This window comes from Lithobates pipiens, unplaced genomic scaffold (genome assembly GCF_037356315.1).
Source record: "Lithobates pipiens isolate NorthernLeopardFrog02 unplaced genomic scaffold, aLitPip1_a1.2 Scaffold_8, whole genome shotgun sequence".
NCBI lineage: Eukaryota > Metazoa > Chordata > Amphibia > Anura > Ranidae > Lithobates > Lithobates pipiens.
Window position 1 is genome coordinate 535,487,309 of NW_027507903.1, and position 20,361 is coordinate 535,507,669.

Consider the following 20,361-nt stretch of genomic DNA (forward strand, 5'->3'; position numbering starts at 1 on the left):
AAAGATTCTGGATTTGATCGTATTGGCGAGTCGGTAGAAGCACCGGAGGGCAGCGGGAGGGGGGGTGTCTATGGCTGGGTATTGCAGGGTATCACCGACTATGGCTGGGTATCTCAGAGTATGGCGTTGCAGAGTATTGCGTTGCAGAGCATTGCAGGATATTGGAGGGTGTTGCAGAGCGTTGCACGGTATTGGTGGGTGTTGCAGAGCGTTGCAGGGTATTGGCGGGTGTTGCAGAGCGTTGCAGGGTATTGGCGGGTGTTGCAGAGCGTTGCAGGGTATTGGCGGGTGTTGCAGAGCGTTGCAGGGTATTGGCGGGTGTTGCAGAGCGTTGCAGGGTATTGGCGGGTGTTGCAGAGCGTTGGCGGGTGGTGTTGCAGAGCGTTGGCGGGTGTTGCAGGGTATTGCAGAGTGTTGCAGGGTGTTGCAGAGTGTTGCAGAGTGTTGCAGGGTATTGCAGGGTATTGCAGAGTGTTGCAGGGTGTTGCAGGGTGTTGCAGAGTAATGGCAGGGTATTGCAGAGTAATGCAGAGTATTTGCAGGGAATTGAGGGGTTAATTTTTCGGTGAGCAGCGATGTGGGCACTGCAGATGCAGCCCACATTGCTGCTGACACCGATCTCTTCCCCCTCCGCTGTTCCGATCGGTACAGAGAGGGGGAGGGAGGAACCGGCGTCATAACATGACGCCGGTTTGTTTACAAGTGATCACTCCGTCATTTGACGGAGCGATCACGTGGTAAACGGCCGCTATGAGCGGCCGTTTACCGTGATGCGCCGGGTCCTGTGGACTCGGCGGTCACGGATGCTCTCGAGTGCGCGCCCCAGGGGGCGCGCGAGAGCGGAATTCTGGGAGGACGTCATATGGCGGCCTCCCAGAGATAAGAAACCGCCCTGTAGCCGTCATTTGGCTATAGGGCGGTTGTTAAGTGGTTAACCACTTCGCACCCAGGCCAATTCTGACATTTCTTTCCTACATGTAAAATTCCAAATTTTTTTGCTAGAAAAATACATAGAACCACCAAACATTATATATGTTTTTTTAGCAAAGACCCTAGAGAATACAATGGCGCTCGTAGCAACTTTTTATCTCGCACGGTATTTGCGCAGCAATTTTTCGAACACGTTTTTTTTCAGAAAAAAAACAGTTTCAGGCTTAAAAAAAAAAACAGTAAAGTTAACCCAATTTTTTTGCATAATTTGAAAGAGGGGGATACGCCGAGTAAATAGATGTCCAAGATGTCACGCTTCAAAATTGCACTCGCTCGTGGAATGGCGCCCAACTTTGGTATTTAAAAATCCCCATAGGCGACGCTTTCAATTTTTTTACTAGTTACATATTTTGGGTTACAGAGGAGGTCTAGGGCTAGAATTATTGCTCTTGCTCGAAAGTTCACGGCGATACCTCACATGTGTGGTTTGAACACCGTTTTCATATGTGGGCGGGACTTACGTATGCGTTCGCTTCTGTGTGCAAGCTCACGGGGACAGGGGCTCTTTACATTTTTTTTTTTTTATTGTTAATTTTATTTTTTTAGTTTTACACTTAAAAAAAAAAAAATTTATGACTTCTATTCCTATTACAAGGAATGTAAACATCCCTTGTAATAGGAATATGGCACGATCGGACCTATTTACAGTGAAATATGGGGTCAATAAGACCCCATATCTCACCTCTAGGCTGGGAAGAATTAAAAAAATAAAATAAAAAAAAATAAAAAAAAAACGATCCTGGCTTCCTAGCCAGATCGGCGCTGTTAATTTGAATACCGAGGCCGGGCGTGACGTCATAACATCGCGCCCAGCCTCCGAACGATCATAGAGACAATCTAATCCGCCGGAAATCTCTACGATTACTTGCTAGGGCCGGCGGATCCTGTGACCGACTCACCGATGGAAACAGTGAGTCGGTAGAAGCACCGGAGGGCGGCGGGAAGAACGATCAAGCGGCGGAACAGCCGCTATGATCATTCTTATGGTGCAGGGAATCGCCGGCTGAAAACTGCAATATCTGAATGATGTCTGTGGCCTCAGGCATCATTTAGATATAACCACTGAAAGCCCATGACGTCAATAGATGTAGTGTGGGAACCAAGTGGTTAAACATTCGACAGACACCATAAGCCTCAATGACAGATTCAACCTTAATTCATTTGGATTTTCGGACGACTGCAATTTAACGAAAAACTAAATAAATAAAAACGAATTTCGGGAGTAAATAAATGTATTTTTCGGATGAAAACAAAATTCCGAAAACGAAATATTTCAGTCTGCACATGTCTAGTTAACACTAGGGGGTGATCAAGGGGTTAACTGTGCTCTCTGTGTATTTTTAACTGAAGGGGGAGTGGACTGACGGATCGTGGTTCCTAGCTAATAGGAACACACAATCTGTCACTCCTCTCAGAACAGAGATTTGTGTGTTTACACACACACACACACACACACCTTGTTCTGCTTCGTATGCTCGCGATCGCTCGTGGCCATCATGACCATCGGCCACGAGCATCGGCACCCCCGCAGCGCAGCGGGCACTTGCACACACCTGCTAACCTGATCCCGCGAGCTGACGTATAGCTTCGATGGTTCGCGGGATCATGCCAACCTGACGCAGTAAAATGACGGCCGCTGGTCAGCAAGGGGTTAAGCTGTTGCCTGGTGTGCAGGCAAACTCTTGGAGGAAAAGGGGAGAGGATGTCATTAGCCTAGGGCAGTGATGGCGAACCTTGGCACTCCAGATGTTTTGGAACTACATTTCCCATGATGCTCATGCACTCTGCAGTGTAGTGGAGCATCATGGGAAATGTAGTTCCAAAACATCTGGGGTGCCAAGGTTCGCCATCACTGGCCTAGGGGAATTAACAGACAAGAAAAAGTGGGCTGTATTGATAGAAAGATGAAAGAAAAAATTACTGAAGGTCCTCTTTAAGGATTTAGAGACAATCTGTAAAGAAGAGCGGAACAAAATCCCTCCTGAGATGTGTGTAAACCTGGTAACCAACTACAAGAAACTTCTTACCTCTGTGCTTGGCAACAAGGGTTTCTCCACCAAGTACTAAGTCATGTTTTGCTTGGTGATCAAATACTTTCTCACTGAACTGCAACTTAATGGATAACATTTGTATCATATGGTTTTTTTTTTGGATATTCTGTCTCTATCATTTAAAATACACCTATGGTTAAAAAAAAAAAAAAAATTTATAGACCCGTTTCTCTGTAAGTGGGCAAACTTACAAAATCTGCAGGGGAGCAAATAATTATTTACCCCGCTGTATGCTACTTAGAAGCTGGTGTTAATCAGGCACTTTCATTCTCCGATGGCTGAGGCTTCCCCACACTGTCTGCATCTCTGCAAAATTCTGGCACTGGGTATTTTACACACCAATGTCCTGGGGATTTGAATGGAATGTACCTGTACTGCAGGAGCAATGTTCCACAAAATCTGTTGAGTGTTAGGGCACAGGTCGGGGCAGCCTGGCATTGAGGACCATATTGAGAGGGGCTGGGGCTCTTTTTGCATAGAGGTGAACTTGTACATTACTTAAAAGTGGTTGTAGAGCCTCTATCGTATGATCATACAATCTCGTGTTAAATAAGGACATGTGCCGCACTGCATGTGTTTTTATAGAAAATATGCAGATAACTACCTTATTTCACAGCGCATCCAGGCGCTCACGTGCCTGCTCACCTCTCCCCTCCACCGATAGCTACAGCGGGAGGGGTTGAGAACTCCTGCCAACGCCACCCAGGAGAAGGGAAGGAGATGAGAAGAGAGGCGAGCAGCCACATGAGTGCCTGGATGTGCTCTTAAATAAGGTAGAGATCGGCATACTTTTTATAAAAAACACACTCATGTCCTTATTTAACACAGGATTGTATGATCAGAACATAGTTTTATAGCATCGGGAAGGGGAGAAGAGCTGCGCTTGTATAAGCAGGCAGGGAGGGAGTAGGGACAGGAGTTTTAGGGCTCAGCAGCCATGATAAACTATGGTCTGTTTTATTCATGCTTTTCATTTTTCTAGGGTAACAAACACTTTAAAGACAGGCAAGATTTTCAGCATCGGGCAACGTCTAGTCTCTCCACAGAAAAAGAACACAAAAATACATCTTAGCATGTTTGGCACATACTACACAGTTTGTGGTGGGGGGGGGGGGGGGGGCGGTTTCAAAAAAGGTGAATATGTACTTTAATGCTGCAAATGCAATAAAGTTGGTTGTTGCCAGCTTGAAACCCTAACCCTTGTGTGGATTCCAATTGGAAAGCAGCGCAGTAAATCACCACCGATTGGTGGAACTTACAAATCAAAAAGGTGGTCAGGCCCCAAGAACATGGGGAGGAAAAAAAAATAAAAAATAAAACCCCCTTCGGGGGGGCCCAGAAGAACTTTTTTTGGCTAATGAAGCAATATCAGGTTTGCAGCTACACAACAAAAGATACACAAAAGGTAAGCTGTGCCATTAGCCACACAAGCCTGACATAACAATTGTTCACATCACTTGAACAAAAGCACATAGGGAACCCAATTGGCATACATATAAATCTGCGCCTATAGATTTACCTTTCTGACGAGGGTGGTAAACCTGTAAGTCCGGTTTCTTGGGGCGTGAAGGCCTTGGGGTATATCTCTTCTTTTGCTTCTCTTTAGCTTGTTTCACTTCCTTGTCATAATCATCTCTAGTTACAAAATAAAAAATGTTTTTAACTGAAAAATAAAAGTAGCATAAAAATAAAACTCAGCATTTTTTAGCCTTACACACCAAGCACAATAAAATAAACTTTCCCCAATAAACTATTTGTTAAACTTCTATGCCAGCACTCGCAGGTTTCAAATTTCAGTGCTGCTTCCTAGCGCGTTGACCGATTATCGGTGCGGTTGATATTCACTTTTTTCAAGGAATCTGTATCGGTAACAAACTTACAGATATTGCTTCAAGTGGTTGTACCGGGGTGATTCATGCAGCTGCAGACAACACCCTGGTATCGTTCTTTAGAGCCAATGGTCAGCATTCTTATAACAACAACCGATGAGGCTAAGGAGCCGCTCACCCATTATCACAAGCCCCCCCTCATGCCACCTACTGATGCGCCGCCCCGATTGCTTTGTTTGGGGTCTTGGATCTTGTAATCTGGAAGTGACGTCATGGCCGGATTACTGGCACCCCAATAGCACCGGAGAAAAAAATAAAGTATTCAAAAACGCAGATCCCTCCATAAATAGTACTGTCACTGCTTATTACTGCAATAATACAGCAATAAACAAAGTGATAAGTAAAAAAAGTGTAAAAGTAAAAATAACAAAAAAAAGAAAAAATTTGCAGAATATCAGCACACAATATCGGCTATTGGCATTGCAAAATCGATATTGCATTGGCCCCGAAAAAAACAATATCGATCGATCCCTACTGCTTCCCAGAACTTACTGCCTTCACAGGAAGAAGTTACCAGTGGACACTGCAGTCTGAGGAAGGTGTAGGATGTCAGAATCAAGGGAATGTCTTGCCCTCCTAGGCTACATGGCTGTGTGTTTCTATTGATTCTCACAGTGTAGGGAGACACCTCTAGTTCCTGCGTGCAAGGATAGGAGAAAGGAGGCGCCCTAAACAGGAAACCTGGGGCAGGAATCATAGCACCAGCTGAAACTGGAATATAGGCAAGGATTAAAATATAAAGAAGCTGCATAGCTCATGTACAGACTTATGGGCATTTGTTATACATAGCATACATTTCCCATGCCCAGGGAGCTGCATGTGCCATGTACACCCTGCCACAAGTGAATGGCTGTACTAAACACCTATGCTTCTTTATATTGGCACATCCCTGTATGACATATATCCTAAATGAGAAACTACCATGTTGTGAAAATATGCATACGCTTGGGCAAATTATACAAAAAAGCATTGCCATTTACAGAAGAATGGCAGCTTACAGCCATTGCAATGTGTATATTTTGTGACAGAGCGGAGTAGAATGAATCAGGGTTCACACGCCTGCAAAGTGTGGGACATAGAAACATCAGTTTTGGTATTGCCAGATTGGGTTCCAGAGAGTAGAGACTTTGGAGAGATTTTGGTTGGAGGAAGTCTCCAACCCAGTGTCCAGGTCTTGCAGGAGACTAGCAAGATGTGAGTGCAGTTCTGATAACGAAGAATCTGGCCGTAGTACATGAATCCGTTCGGAGACTGGTGTGCTGTACTCGAGACAGTACTCCTATACTGGAGATTCCTTGTCCAGGGGGCTGAGTAGAGATGGCTAAGCAAGTCTGAAGGATAGAGACCAGAAATGACTATGTCCCCTTTCACACATGCAGGCTGTTCAGGTCTGCCTGTCAGTTTTTTAGGTGGCCCTGAAGGAACGCTCCTTACAGTCATATGGAGCAACGGATGTCAGCAGTAACATGTCGGCTGACATCTGATCCGATAGTCAGAAGAATGGAAACCCTATTTTCCATTCATCTGGTGGATTGGATGAAAGACAGACAGGTGGATCAGTTTTCATCCAATCCCCCATAGCGGAGATCTGACAGGTCCATCCCTCCACAGTGAGCAGAGACGAACCTGTCATCCACCGGCTCAGCGGGGATCAGCAGAGTGATCCCCGATGAGCAAACTGAGTCAGTGAAAAAGCCCTAAGCAAGTCCAGAGGACTGAGGGAACCTAGAGACTGGAAGAGCCTGGGGGTGTCAGGAGATCCCCTATGGAAAGGCCAGGTGTCACAACATGCTTTCAGAAGTCTAATGGTATCCATGCCTCGATGGGTCAGGGCCGTTTTAGTGGCGAAATGAGGATCTACGCAATATTATAATTTAAAGGTAGAACCGATCATTAGAAGTAATAAATTGTCATGGAGTGCCAACCCTGGTAATGAGCTACAAGAACAGTGGATATAGGGCAACAGTCACCTCCATACAAATAAAATAATTTTTTTTAAATAATAATATTATATATATATATATATATATATATATATATATATATATATATATATATATATATATATATATATATATATATACACATATACACACACACACACACAGTCAAAGCTGACATGTTTCGCAGTTCTATTCGCTTCTTCAAGGTTGAATTGCTTTTTTTTTTTTTATCAAAATCTCAGGGCAATCAGGGGTATCTGAACTGAGGGGAGACCAAGGAACGCGCCAAACGTGGAATCCACACACAAAAGAACGACAAACCTGATGTATACAACTGCTGTAGTCTTTCACTGTAAAAGGTGAACTTTGCGTACAAAGTGAAAAATAAATCTTAGATTGAGAGGGCCATCATTGAAGATGTTACTACACCCAAAATAATTGATCATAAACAAAAATCATACATTTGTTAAATTGCTTTATTTTAACTTGTCTGGAGGTTACCACCCAACGCCCTATATCCACTGTCTACTGTTCTTTTATAGTTATGGCTGATTGGGGGGGGAGTGAGCGAGCAATGATCTAATGGTGCCCTGACAATGCTGTGAGTTCTCCTTGCTGGAGGTAGTTTACCACGAGACTAGAGAGATCTGACCCGTTAGGTCTTTTCCTCACTGGTGATCCTGCAGTGTTTCGGCCAGCGAGGGAGTGACAGCAACAGATCAGTTTTCTTTCTGGTGATTAGTTGCAGGTGAGATGCTGCCATCTACAGGATCGCTAGTGATATGACCTTTAAAGCAAACTAGAGTAAAACACTGCATGGAGACACCAAGCTCTAGCCAGCTCCAGATAATATCACCAGTGTGACAGCTTTCCTTCCAAAAATACTCCACTTTTTGTCCCACAATGCAGTGCTTGGTGGGAGTGACATGCTGCCAGCCACCCCCCTCAAGTTTTTATTGTTGTCTCCATCACCTGTTAGGAAGATTGGATCTTCTCTATTTGTACCAGGACCGAAACAAGTAATCGATTATGAAAATGGTTGACGAGTATTTTCTTAATCTATCAGTTAGCCGATTAGTTGGACTGTATACAGAATTAGGGCTGCAACTAACGATTATTTTCATATCGATTATTGATTATTGTTTTGATTAATAACCTTAAAAAAAAAAAAAAATAAAAAAAAAAAGTGGGTTAAATTGACGTACATTTTCAACCACAGTGACGGGAAAATTTGGAAATAATAGAAAACTTCTCGGTCAAAGGAATTTTCAGACAGTGTATGTGGTTTTTGTTCAGAAATGAAGTGAACGTTTCAAACAAAATTCTTTCATTCAGCGAACGTACAAAGATTTTTCATCTGAATATTCTCACCTGAAAATTGATCCGTGTGACCAGCATAAGGCTCGGTACACACCTATGCAGTTTTTGCTTTTGATCTGTTCCTACAGTGCTTTTTGCTGTGCTTTTGATTTTTCTGCAACTTGCGTTTTTTTTGCATTTTTTTTGGGGCAGATTAAAAAAACACAAAATTACTGCAAAAACGCATTGCATGCTTTTCTGCAGCTTCTCCATTGAAGTATATTGAACCAATAAAGCACCGTTTTGCATTAAAAGTCCCTGACCCTTTCCAAATATGCAGCGGCTGAAAAAAGCACAGATGTGAATGTGTCCCATAGGAAACCATGTAAATGAACTGTAATGCGTTTCTGCAAAAAGCACCAAAAACATATAGATTTGAACCAGGCCTATGACGTTTAGTAACATAATGGGGGTTAAAAAGACTAAAATGAGCCCTTTATAGTACAAAAAAAAAAAAAAAAAGCAGATAATCACTACTGTAAGGGCTTCATTTTACCGTAGAACCGTGAAAATAATATTTACAGTACAAAAATATAATCACTACTGTAAAGGGCTCATTTGAATTTTTTTAACCCCATTATGTTACTGGCCGATAATTTATGAAATTAATCAATTACTATTTTTATAAACGATTAGTTGTTGATTAATTGATTAGTTGTTTCAGCCCTATACAGAATGCATTATTTGTTTACATATTCGGAAATACAGCGCAGCATATATATACAGCTCAGTACACCGTCCATACATGTCAGTAAGTGCCTGAGAACTTGTGAATGTGTGAGGAGCAATGCCTCATGGGACATGTAGTTCTGAGCAGGAACTGCGTGGTTCTAAAGGCAGAAGATTTATTACCTTGCTATTGGGGCACACTAAGGGCAGAAGCCAGAAGTGTTGGTGGGGAACTCCAGAAGAGGAGAATCGGGGCTGCTCTGTGCAAAACCATTACACAGAGCGGGTAAGTAGAACATGATTATTATTTTTTTTTAAAACAACAAACACTTTAAAAGACTATGCAGGGAAGATTAGCATCTGAACCTAGAGAAGGTGGATACTGATAGACTGGAGATAATATAAAAGACATTACAAAATTACCTTTAGCCACTTCTTGCCCAGCCTATAGCAGAAGGATGGCCGGAAAGTGGTTCAGCTATCCTGACCGGGCGTCATGACATCCAGCAGGATAGCAAGCCAGCGCGTGTGCCTGCAGGGATGCGCAACAACCGGTCACAGAGGATCTTTACCACATGATCAGCTGTGTCCCAATCACAGCTGATCATAGTGTAAACAGCAAAAGCCACGTAATGGCTGCTCTCCTGACAGGGTGGGGTGGTGTCTGTGCTGATTATGAGTGAAGCCCCCCCCCCTCCTGAGGATGCCCACAAATGAGCACCAAGGATGCCAATAAGTGCCCATAAACGATGCCCATCAGTGCAGGAGAAAATTTACAAAATTGTATAAGAAAAAAAAAAAAAAAAAAGTTTCAAACCGTTTGTCTTTTTTAAAATTTGTTTAGGTACAAAGTTTCATAACCGTTCAATTGTGATTTTAAAAGCAACAGCGCTGAAAATGTGCCTGGGCAGAAAGGAGGGGGGGGGGGGGTGCCTTGTGTTAAAGTAAACTTACTAGTATTGTACATTTAAAATGGTCATATAAAATGAGGGGGGGGGGGGAATAAATAAAAAAGCACCTCACTTAACTTTTAGTGCCACACACACACATAATATATATATATATATATATATTAGGGATGCACCGAAATTTCGGCCGCCGAAACATATCGGCCGAAAATGCCCTTTTCGGCAATTTGCCGAAAGAGAAAAACGGCCGATAATGGAGCCGAAAATGGGGCGGGGCCAGGGTAGGGGGCGGGGCTCCGCCCCCCGCCCCTGGTGCGCCCATCATGAAGAGCTATATCACGCTATAGTGCAGGCAAGCCGTCTCCGCCGCCTGTTTGATCACAGCGCGGGAACATCACAGCTTTCAGTTCAATAGCTGTGTGTTCCCGGCCGCGCGCCATCATGTACAGCCCCTCCCCCTTGTCAGGGCACTTTGATAGACAGATCACCCGTAGGATTGGACGGATGATCTGTCTATCAAAGTGCCCTGACAAGGGGGAGGGGCTGTACGTGACGGCGCGCGGCCGGGAACACACACCTATTGAACTGAAAGCTGTGATGTTCCCCTGCTGTGATCAAACAGGCGACGGAGGCGACTCTCCTCTTCTCTCTTCTGTTTTCTCTTCACAGGTTGGCTGCGATGAGGGGACACACACACACACTGGCTGCTATGAGGGGACACACACACACACTGGCTGCTATGAGGGGACACACACACACGCTGGCTGCTATGAGGGGACACACACACACGCTGGCTGCTATGAGGGGACACACACACACGCTGGCTGCTATGAGGGGACACACACACACACTGGCTGCTATGAGGGGACACACACACACACTGGCTGCTATGAGGGGACACACACACACTGGCTGCTATGAGGGGACACACACACACTGGCTGCTATGAGGGGACACACACACACACTGGCTGCTATGAGGGGACACACACACACGCTGGCTGCTATGAGGGGACACACACACACGCTGGCTGCTATGAGGGGACACACACACACGCTGGCTGCTATGAGGGGACACACACACACGCTGGCTGCTATGAGGGGACACACACACACACTGGCTGCTATGAGGGGACACACACACACACTGGCTGCTATGAGGGGACACACACACACTGGCTGCTATGAGGGGACACACACACACTGGCTGCTATGAGGGGACACACACACACTGGCTGCTATGAGGGGACACACACACACTGGCTGCTATGAGGGGACACACACACACTGGCTGCTATGAGGGGACACACACACACTGGCTGCTATGAGGGGACACACACACACTGGCTGCTATGAGGGGACACACACACACTGGCTGCTATGAGGGGACACACACACACTGGCTGCTATGAGGGGACACACACACACTGGCTGCTATGAGGGGACACACACACACTGGCTGCTATGAGGGGACACACACACACTGGCTGCTATGAGGGGACACACACACACTGGCTGCTATGAGGGGACACACACACACTGGCTGCTATGAGGGGACACACACACACTGGCTGCTATGAGGGGACACACACACACTGGCTGCTATGAGGGGACACACACACACTGGCTGCTATGAGGGGACACACACACACTGGCTGCTATGAGGGGACACACACACACTGGCTGCTATGAGGGGACACACACACACTGGCTGCTATGAGGGGACACACACACACTGGCTGCTATGAGGGGACACACACACACTGGCTGCTATGAGGGGACACACACACACTGGCTGCTATGAGGGGAGACACACACACACTGGCTGCTATGAGGGGAGACACACACACTGGCTGCTATGAGGGGAGACACACACACTGGCTGCTATGAGGGGAGACACACACTGACTGCTATGAGGGGAGACACACACTGACTGCTATGAGGGGAGACACACACTGACTGCTATGAGGGGAGACACACACTGGCTGCATTGTATCAATTGTATCATGTGTGCAATTTCTGACCCTCTCCTGTACCACGTCCGCAGTCTCTGACCATCTCCTGTACCACGTCCGCAGTCTCTGACCCTCTCCTGTACCACGTCCCCAGTCTCTGACCCTCTCCTGTACCACGTCCCCAGTCTCTGACCCTCTCCTGTACCACGTCCCCAGTCTCTGACCCTCTCCTGTACCACGTCCCCAGTCTCTGACCCTCTCCTGTACCACGTCCCCAGTCTCTGACCCTCTCCTGTACCACGTCCCCAGTCTCTGACCCTCTCCTGTACCACGTCCCCAGTCTCTGACCCTCTCCTGTACCACGTCCCCAGTCTCTGACCCTCTCCTGTACCACGTCCCCAGTCTCTGACCCTCTCCTGTACCACGTCCCCAGTCTCTGACCCTCTCCTGTACCACGTCCCCAGTCTCTGACCCTCTCCTGTACCACGTCCCCAGTCTCTGACCCTCTCCTGTACCACGTCCCCAGTCTCTGACCCTCTCCTGTACCACGTCCCCAGTCTCTGACCCTCTCCTGTACCACGTCCCCAGTCTCTGACCCTCTCCTGTACCACGTCCCCAGTCTCTGACCCTCTCCTGTACCACGTCCCCAGTCTCTGACCCTCTCCTGTACCACGTCCCCAGTCTCTGACCATCTCCTGTACCACGTCCCCAGTCTCTGACCATCTCCTGTACCACGTCCCCAGTCTCTGACCATCTCCTGTACCACGTCCCCAGTCTCTGACCATCTCCTGTACCACGTCCCCAGTCTCTGACCATCTCCTGTACCACGTCCCCAGTCTCTGACCATCTCCTGTACCACGTCCCCAGTCTCTGACCATCTCCTGTACCACGTCCCCAGTCTCTGACCATCTCCTGTACCACGTCCCCAGTCTCTGACCATCTCCTGCACCACGTCCCCAGTCTCTGACCATCTCCTGCACCACGTCCCCAGTCTCTGACCATCTCCTGCACCACGTCCCCAGTCTCTGACCATCTCCTGCACCACGTCCCCAGTCTCTGACCATCTCCTGCACCATGTCCCCAGTCTCTGACCATCTCCTGCACCATGTCCCCAGTCTCTGACCATCTTCTGTACCATGTCCCCAGTCTGACCACCTCCTGTATAAATTTTTTTTTAAAAAACAGTCATTTTCGGTATCGGTGCTGTTTCGGTATCGGTTTTCGGCCTAGTGTATTTTTCATTTTCGGTATCGGTTTCGGCACCAAAAAACACATTCGGTGCATCCCTAATATATATATATATATATATATATATATATATATATATATATATATATATATATATATATATATATATATATATATATATATATATATATATATATATATATATATATATATATATATATATACACACACACACACACACACACACACACACACACACACACACACACAATTTTCGTTTTTTTACCCCATTATGACAGGCGATACAAAAAAAAAAAAAAGCATACTAAACATTTTAGGCCTAGTTCACGTCTATGCGTTTTTTGCAGACACGCACTACAGTTCATTTAACATGATTTCCTATGGGAAACGTTCACATGTATGCTTTTTTTCCCAGCTACTGCATATTTGGAAAGGGAAAAGGATTTATTTTATTTTTTCCCCCCAACACAAAACTGCTTTTTTGCTTGTTTGGTTCAATAGACTAATGGAAAAGCTGCAGAAAAAACATGTAGTTTTTGACAAATTTTTTTTTTTTTAACTCTACCCAACAAATTGGCAAAAAACAAAAATATGCAAATTGCATATGCAAAAAACACTGCAGAAATTGAGCAAAAGCAAACTGTATAGGAGTGAACCGAGCCTTATGCTGGCCACACACATCGATTTTCAGACAGGAATATTAATAAGAAAAATCTTTGCACTTTTGTTGATTGAAAGAATGTCGTTTGGAAATTTCACTTGTTTTTAACATTCAGGTTTTAAAATGACCGTAAATTTCTGTACGAAAACCACATACACTGTCTGAGAAATTTCTATGACCAAGAAGTTTTCTATTCTGCTCCTTAAAATTTTCCCATCACTGTGGTTGAAAATGAACGTCGATTTGACCCCAATAACGGTTAGAAAATCAAAACGAACAAATGTTCTTACAACGAAATATATATAATTTTTTTTTTTTTTTTTAGGAAGACATTGTTTTTATATGTAAAATAAAGTATGCAATCAGCGCAGGTCCCACACAAAAAGTAGGCAGCAATATAGACCAGTTAAACCTCTCCTTTAACCACTTCAACACAGGGCACTTTCGCCCCCTTCCTTCCCAGCCCAATTTTCAGCTTTCATCGCTCTAGCGCTTTCAGTGACAATTGTGCAGTCATGCTACACTGTACCCAAATTAAATTTTTATAATTTTGTTTGCACAAATAGAGCTTTATTTTGGTGGTATTTATTCACGACTCCGTTTTTTATTTTTTGCGATATAAGCGCAAAAAAGCGGAAATTTGGAAAAAAAAACTATATTTTCTTTTCTCTATTTTAAAAGAAATCCAATAAAATCTAATTTTGTCATAAATTTAAGCCAAAATGTATTCTGCTACATGTTTTTGGTAAAAAAATTCCGTTAAGTGTATAATAATTGGTTTGTGTGATCACGGATATATGTACGCAAATGATCATGTACATGTGTGCAAATAATCATTGGGACATGTGATTTTAGTGGGACATATGTGGGGGACATGTTTTTATTATTAGGGACGTGTTTTTATTATTTGGGGACATGCGTGTTATGGGGACATATGTGGGGACTGTGTTTATACTGTGTGGTGCGTTGTGTGTTTTCACTAGACTGATGATCAGTGAGTAAAAAGCTGTAAAAAACAGCTCATACTCACTGATCACCAGCCGGCTGCAGCGATCTGCTCTCCTCTCCTCAGCGATGACTTCTGTGTGAGGAGAGGAGGAGCCGATTGCCTAGCAACCGGCTGTTTGTTTACATCACATGACGGCCGTGATTGGACACGGCCGTCATGTGATCAAGAGGGCCAATCACAGAGCCCTCCTGCCGATCTGAGATGTGCCATGTCCAGGTGACACGAGCACGCTCCTTCTGAAGGACGTTCCTGAACGGAGGGAAGTGGTTAAGATCAATAATGTCAGAAGTAGGGGTGCACCGAATGGGTTTTTTGGTGCCGAAACAGATACCGAAAATGAAAAATACACTAGGCCGAAAACCAAAACCGATACCGAAACAGCACCGATACCGAAAATGACTGTTTTTAAAAAATATTTTCATACAGCAGATGGTCAGAGACTGCAGGCATGGTACAGGAGATGGTCAGAGACTGCAGGCATGGTACAGGAGATGGTCAGAGACTGCAGGCATGGTACAGGAGATGGTCAGAGACTGCAGGCATGGTACAGGAGATGGTCAGAGACTGCAGGCATGGTACAGGAGATGGTCAGAGACTGCAGGCATGGTACAGGAGATGGTCAGAGACTGCAGGCATGGTACAGGAGATGGTCAGAGACTGCAGGCATGGTACAGGAGATCAAAGCAGCCTCACCAGTTCCCCTCAGATGCAGCCTGCCTGATAAAAATACATGCACAATGTTTTCTATGTATTCCAATGGCTTTAGTTCACACCATGCAGTCAGTTTCCGGTGCGGAACAGGGCGCATTTAAAATTTTATTTTTTTCGCTGTTCTTTTAAAAAAAAAATATTTGTGTCACTTTTGTTCCTATTAGAAGGAATGTAAAAATCCCCTGTAATAGAAAAAAGCATGACAGGTCCTCTTAAATATGAGATGTGGGGTCAGAGAGACCTCAGATCTCATATTTACACAAAAATGCAATTTAAAAATAAAATAAAAATAAATAAAATGTCCCTCTAAGAGCTATGGGCAATGACTTGGAGACAGGTGGGGGGGGGGGGGGGCTGCGCTATCTTCCCCTCACTCGTCTCCATGTCAGGCCAGGGACAGGTCCGGATCGCCGTTACCGACCCGGCTCCTAACTTTTTTAGCTGGCTCCTAGATTCCAAGCAAATTTGTCAAGCCTTGCTCTAAATCAAGAAACACCAACCTCTGGATATCCATGTACCATGAGAGATATATTTTTGGTGTTGTCATTCAATTTCAGCATAAATGCTTCAAGGCTAACCGTGTCACCCTCCCAAATCATGATAAGATCAGCGATCTATCGTTTATAGCAGGGCTCGACAAACCCCAGGCGCCAGGTCACCAATGCAACCAGAAATCGCAACTTGGCGCCTAAGCTGCCACCAGCCCACTCACTATTGATGCCCCAGACATGCAGCGCATTAACACTGACTGCCATCCTCCTCCCTCCTCCACACTCAGCGGCTCTGGCAAGCATCAAGCGCTGCGCCAAGTGTGTGAAACAGAGAGGAGAGGGGAGGATCTGTCGGATTTCTGCTTGATGTCGGGGGTAGGTGGGACCCAGCAGCTATCAAACACCAGCCAATGGGATCTGGGCGGGCCGCTACTTGTATGTGGCCCCACCCCTTTTCTTAAGCAGCCCAATCGTTGGCTGATGTTTGATAGCTGCTGAGTCCGCCCCCCCCCCCCGACATCAAGCTCAAATCTGACAGATCTGCCTCTCTGTCACTTGTCAGTTTCACACCCTGGCTGGGTCCCGCCCACCCCCGACATGAAGCTCAATTCTGACAGCTCCTCTGTTACTTTTCAGTAACAGAGTGCTCAGTGTGCCACCTGCCAGTGCCACCGCCAACCAGTGCCACCGTCAATCAATGCCACCTGCCACCACCAACCAGTGCCACTGCCAATCAGCACCACCTGCCAGTGCCGAGTGTCACCGCTAATCAGTGCCACCTGCCACCAACCAGTGCCACCTGCAACCAACCAGTGCCACCACCAATCAGTGCCACCTGCCACTGACAACCACCTAGCAGTGACAATCAGTGCCACCACCAATCAGTGCCACCTACCACCAACCAGTGCCACCTGCCAGTGACAACCAGTGCCACCGCCAACCAATGCCACCTGCCACCACCTACCAGTGCCAACTAGTGCCACCACCAAACCAGTGCCACCCGCCAACACCAACCAGTGCCACCCGTTAATGACAATCAGTGCCACCTGCCAGTGACAACTAGTGCCACAGCCAACCAGGGCCACCTGCCATCACCAACCAGGGCCATCTGCTAGTTCCAAACCAGTGCCACCTGCCAATGCCAACGTCAACCAGTGTCACCTGCTAGTGCCATCTGGCAGTTCCACGTGCCTGCCAGTGGCAACCAGTACCATCTGTCAGTCCCAAACCAGTGCCACCTGCCTAAGCCAATCAGTTTCATCTGTTGCCAGCCTTACTCTTTCTGGTCAGCCCATAACCCTGATGTAACAGCGTTACATTGGAGTTATTGACTGGGTGCTCTGTTGTGAGTTAGGGATAGGGGGTGAAAATGACTGGCCTTATCCCGGGAGCTGACAATCCATACCTCTCTTTAAAAAATAAAAAATAAAAACTGGCTCCTAACTTTTTCAACTGGCTCCTAAATTCAAAGCAAATTTGTCAACCCCTGGTTTATAGCACTTTAAATTGGCTGAGGCGTTCCTGAAAGATACTTTCCTCTTCCCATAAGGCCATGAACAGATTTGCCACACTGGGGGCACGTCTAGCCCCCATGGCAATAACCATGATTTGGAGGTAGAAATTTCTGTTGTACCAGAAGTACATGTTTGGTTAGACAGAAATCCAAACGTTGTAGTAAAATATTTCTATGTCTACTGGTAAGATCAGACTTTAAACAAAGCCCATTTAACAGAAAGGATAGCATTAGAATGACTAATAATAGTATATAAAGAACTGATATTGTCAGTAATCATTATACTATTACTCCTACAAGGAACTTCCTCCAATATCTGAATAAACTGTTTAGTGTCTCTGAGGTAAGCCTTGGATTCCCGAGACGATGGGTTTGGGAAAATAGTCAATATACTGTCCTAAACATGCCGATACTGATTTGTTCATTTATTTTTATATATAATATTTAAAATAGTTAGGTTAGATATGCTAATCACCCATTAGGGGGCAGCAGCATAACCTTTTCTTTTTAAACTACTGTAATTTTTAATAGGTCTTGTTCATTATAAATTTTCATATACACAATATATATATATATATATATATATATATATATATATATACACACACACACTATATATATATATATATATATATATATATATATATATATATATACACACACACTATATATATATATATATATATATATATATATATATACACCTAAAGTACTGACTGGCTGCTGGTCCATGTTTAACCCTTTCATGACTAAGCCTATTTTTGACATTTGGTGTTTACAAGTTAAAATCTGTATTTTTTTGCAAGAAAATTATGTAGAACCCCCAAACATTACACATTTTTTTTTTTTAGCAGAGTATCTAGAGAATAAAATAGTGATTGTTGCAATATTTTATGTTACATGGTATTTGTGCAGCGGTGTTTTAAACGCAACCTTTTGGGGAAAGGGACACTTTCATGAATTTTAAAAAAACTAAACAGTAAAGTTAGCCCAATTCTTTTGTATAATGTGAAGGATGATGTTACGCCGAGTAAACAGATACCAAACATGTCATGCTTTATAATTGCACGCACTCGTGGAATGACGACAAACTACGGTACCTAAAAATCTCCATAGGCAACACTTAAAAAAAAAAAAAAAAAAAAAAAACATATGGTTACCAGGTTAGAGCAACAGAGGAGGTCTAGTGCTAGAATTATTGCTCTCGCTCTGACAATCGCGGCGATACCTCACGTGTGGTTTGAATACCGTTTACATATGCGGGCGCGACTTCAGTATGCGTTTTCTTTGCTGCGGGAGCTTGCGGCGACGCTTCAAAAATTTTTCTTATTTTAAAATAAATTGTTTAAAAAAAAAAAATGTTTGATCACTTATTGCTGTCACAAGGAATGTACACATTCCTTGAGACAGTAATAAGTGGTGACAGGTACTCTTTATGACCTCCAATTCCTCCTTTGCACTTCAAAGTATTCAGATCGCCGTTTTCGGCGATTCTGAATACTGTATATTTTTTTCAAACCGGCGCCATTGGCAGCCGAGTAAATGGGAAGTGACGTCATGACGTCGCTTCCATGTTCACGATCAGGACACTGGAATGAAGCCGCATACAGTCTGTCCCTAGCCGCCAGAAGCGGCAGTTTGTTGATCGCGGGTCCCAATTGAACGGGAGCCCAGGTAAGAGTGGCGGGAGGGGGGGCATCCCCTCCCGCTCCTCTAGCATAACAGCCGAGCGGCTTTTAGCCGCATCTGTTGTTATCGCTGGAAAGCCGATCGCCGGCCCTAAAAAACGGTACCGGGATGATGCCTGCAGCTGCGGGCATCATCTCGGTATGGCCCCCGAAAGCCGAGTATGCACATCTGCATACACTCGGCAGCAAGGGGATAATTGTGAGCCGCGGTAATCGCCACTCGTATGCGTCATCCGTTGGCATGACAATGTAGGGTCTTAAATAAGCTGCTGGGTGACGCCGTGGCCCCGAAGGAAGTTTTGTCGAACTAAACGCGTCCGGGGAGGAGCCACACACGGATGACATCGCCAGCTGCCATCTTTGGAACATGCAGCACAATTTTGTGCTACACGCTTGCATTTCTTCATTCCATATGTGAAGTCCGTATTGGACCTTTATAAAAATGTAACCTGTTGCACAGCGAGCACGTAAATCTCTTAACAAAAATAAAATAAAAAATACATGTGTGTATATATATATATATATATATATATATATATATATATATATATATATATATATATATATATATATATATATATATATATATATATATATATATATATATAGTCTGTACATGGTTTGGTGCTCCTTCTGACGTTATTGATCTTAACGGAGAAGTTTAACTGGCCTGCATTGCTGCCTATTTTTTGTGTGGGACCTGTGTGCATGACTACCTGTTATCTCAGGGGTCCATGAAGTGAGGGTAGACTTTAAGGTGGAGGGTCTGTAGCCATTCATTTTGATATTGCTGATCTTCACCGGTGGAGTCATCTTTCTGGGATTTGTTGTTCACCAGCATATTGGACTTTTTTTTTTTTTTATTGTGCTGCACTTCTTAGTGTTTTAGCATGGCCAGCATAAGTGACAGCAGGTGCAGGGAGCTTTTATCATCCACCTGCCTCTGACAAGGTAGTCTGTCATATAATAGATGACAGTTCTGTCTGAAAATGGGCAAAACAGGCTTTCATTTTTTTCCCCTTAAATGACAAATTTGATCTCGGAGTCTGATGATATTTACCAGATTCAACCTCTTATAGTATACAAAGTATATCTCTTCTGCCTGATATTCTCAGAGTGGATTCAAGATTATTATAATCAACCAGATATTTGGTTATTTATATTTACCACTGTAAACATATTTAAGAAGAAATTTCCATTTTTTTTTTACTTTACATATTAACTAAATTATACACCACACTTTTTTTAATGTTATTACCAGATCAAAACAATAATCGGCCAACTCATTGACTATAAAAATAATCATTAGTTGCAGC

At 44.5% G+C, this 20,361-nt stretch overlaps 1 protein-coding gene across 1 annotated transcript in view; it reads right to left on the reverse strand.

Annotated features, from left to right (window-relative positions):
- Nucleotides 1-20,361, reverse strand: part of CUNH2orf68 (chromosome unknown C2orf68 homolog) — a 31,212-nt gene that overhangs the window by 9,527 nt on the left and 1,324 nt on the right. Inside the window, exon 2 of the mRNA XM_077469573.1 lies at nt 4,561-4,676. Coding sequence (XP_077325699.1) covers nt 4,561-4,676 — 116 coding nt within the window. The remainder of the gene's footprint in view (nt 1-4,560; nt 4,677-20,361) is intronic.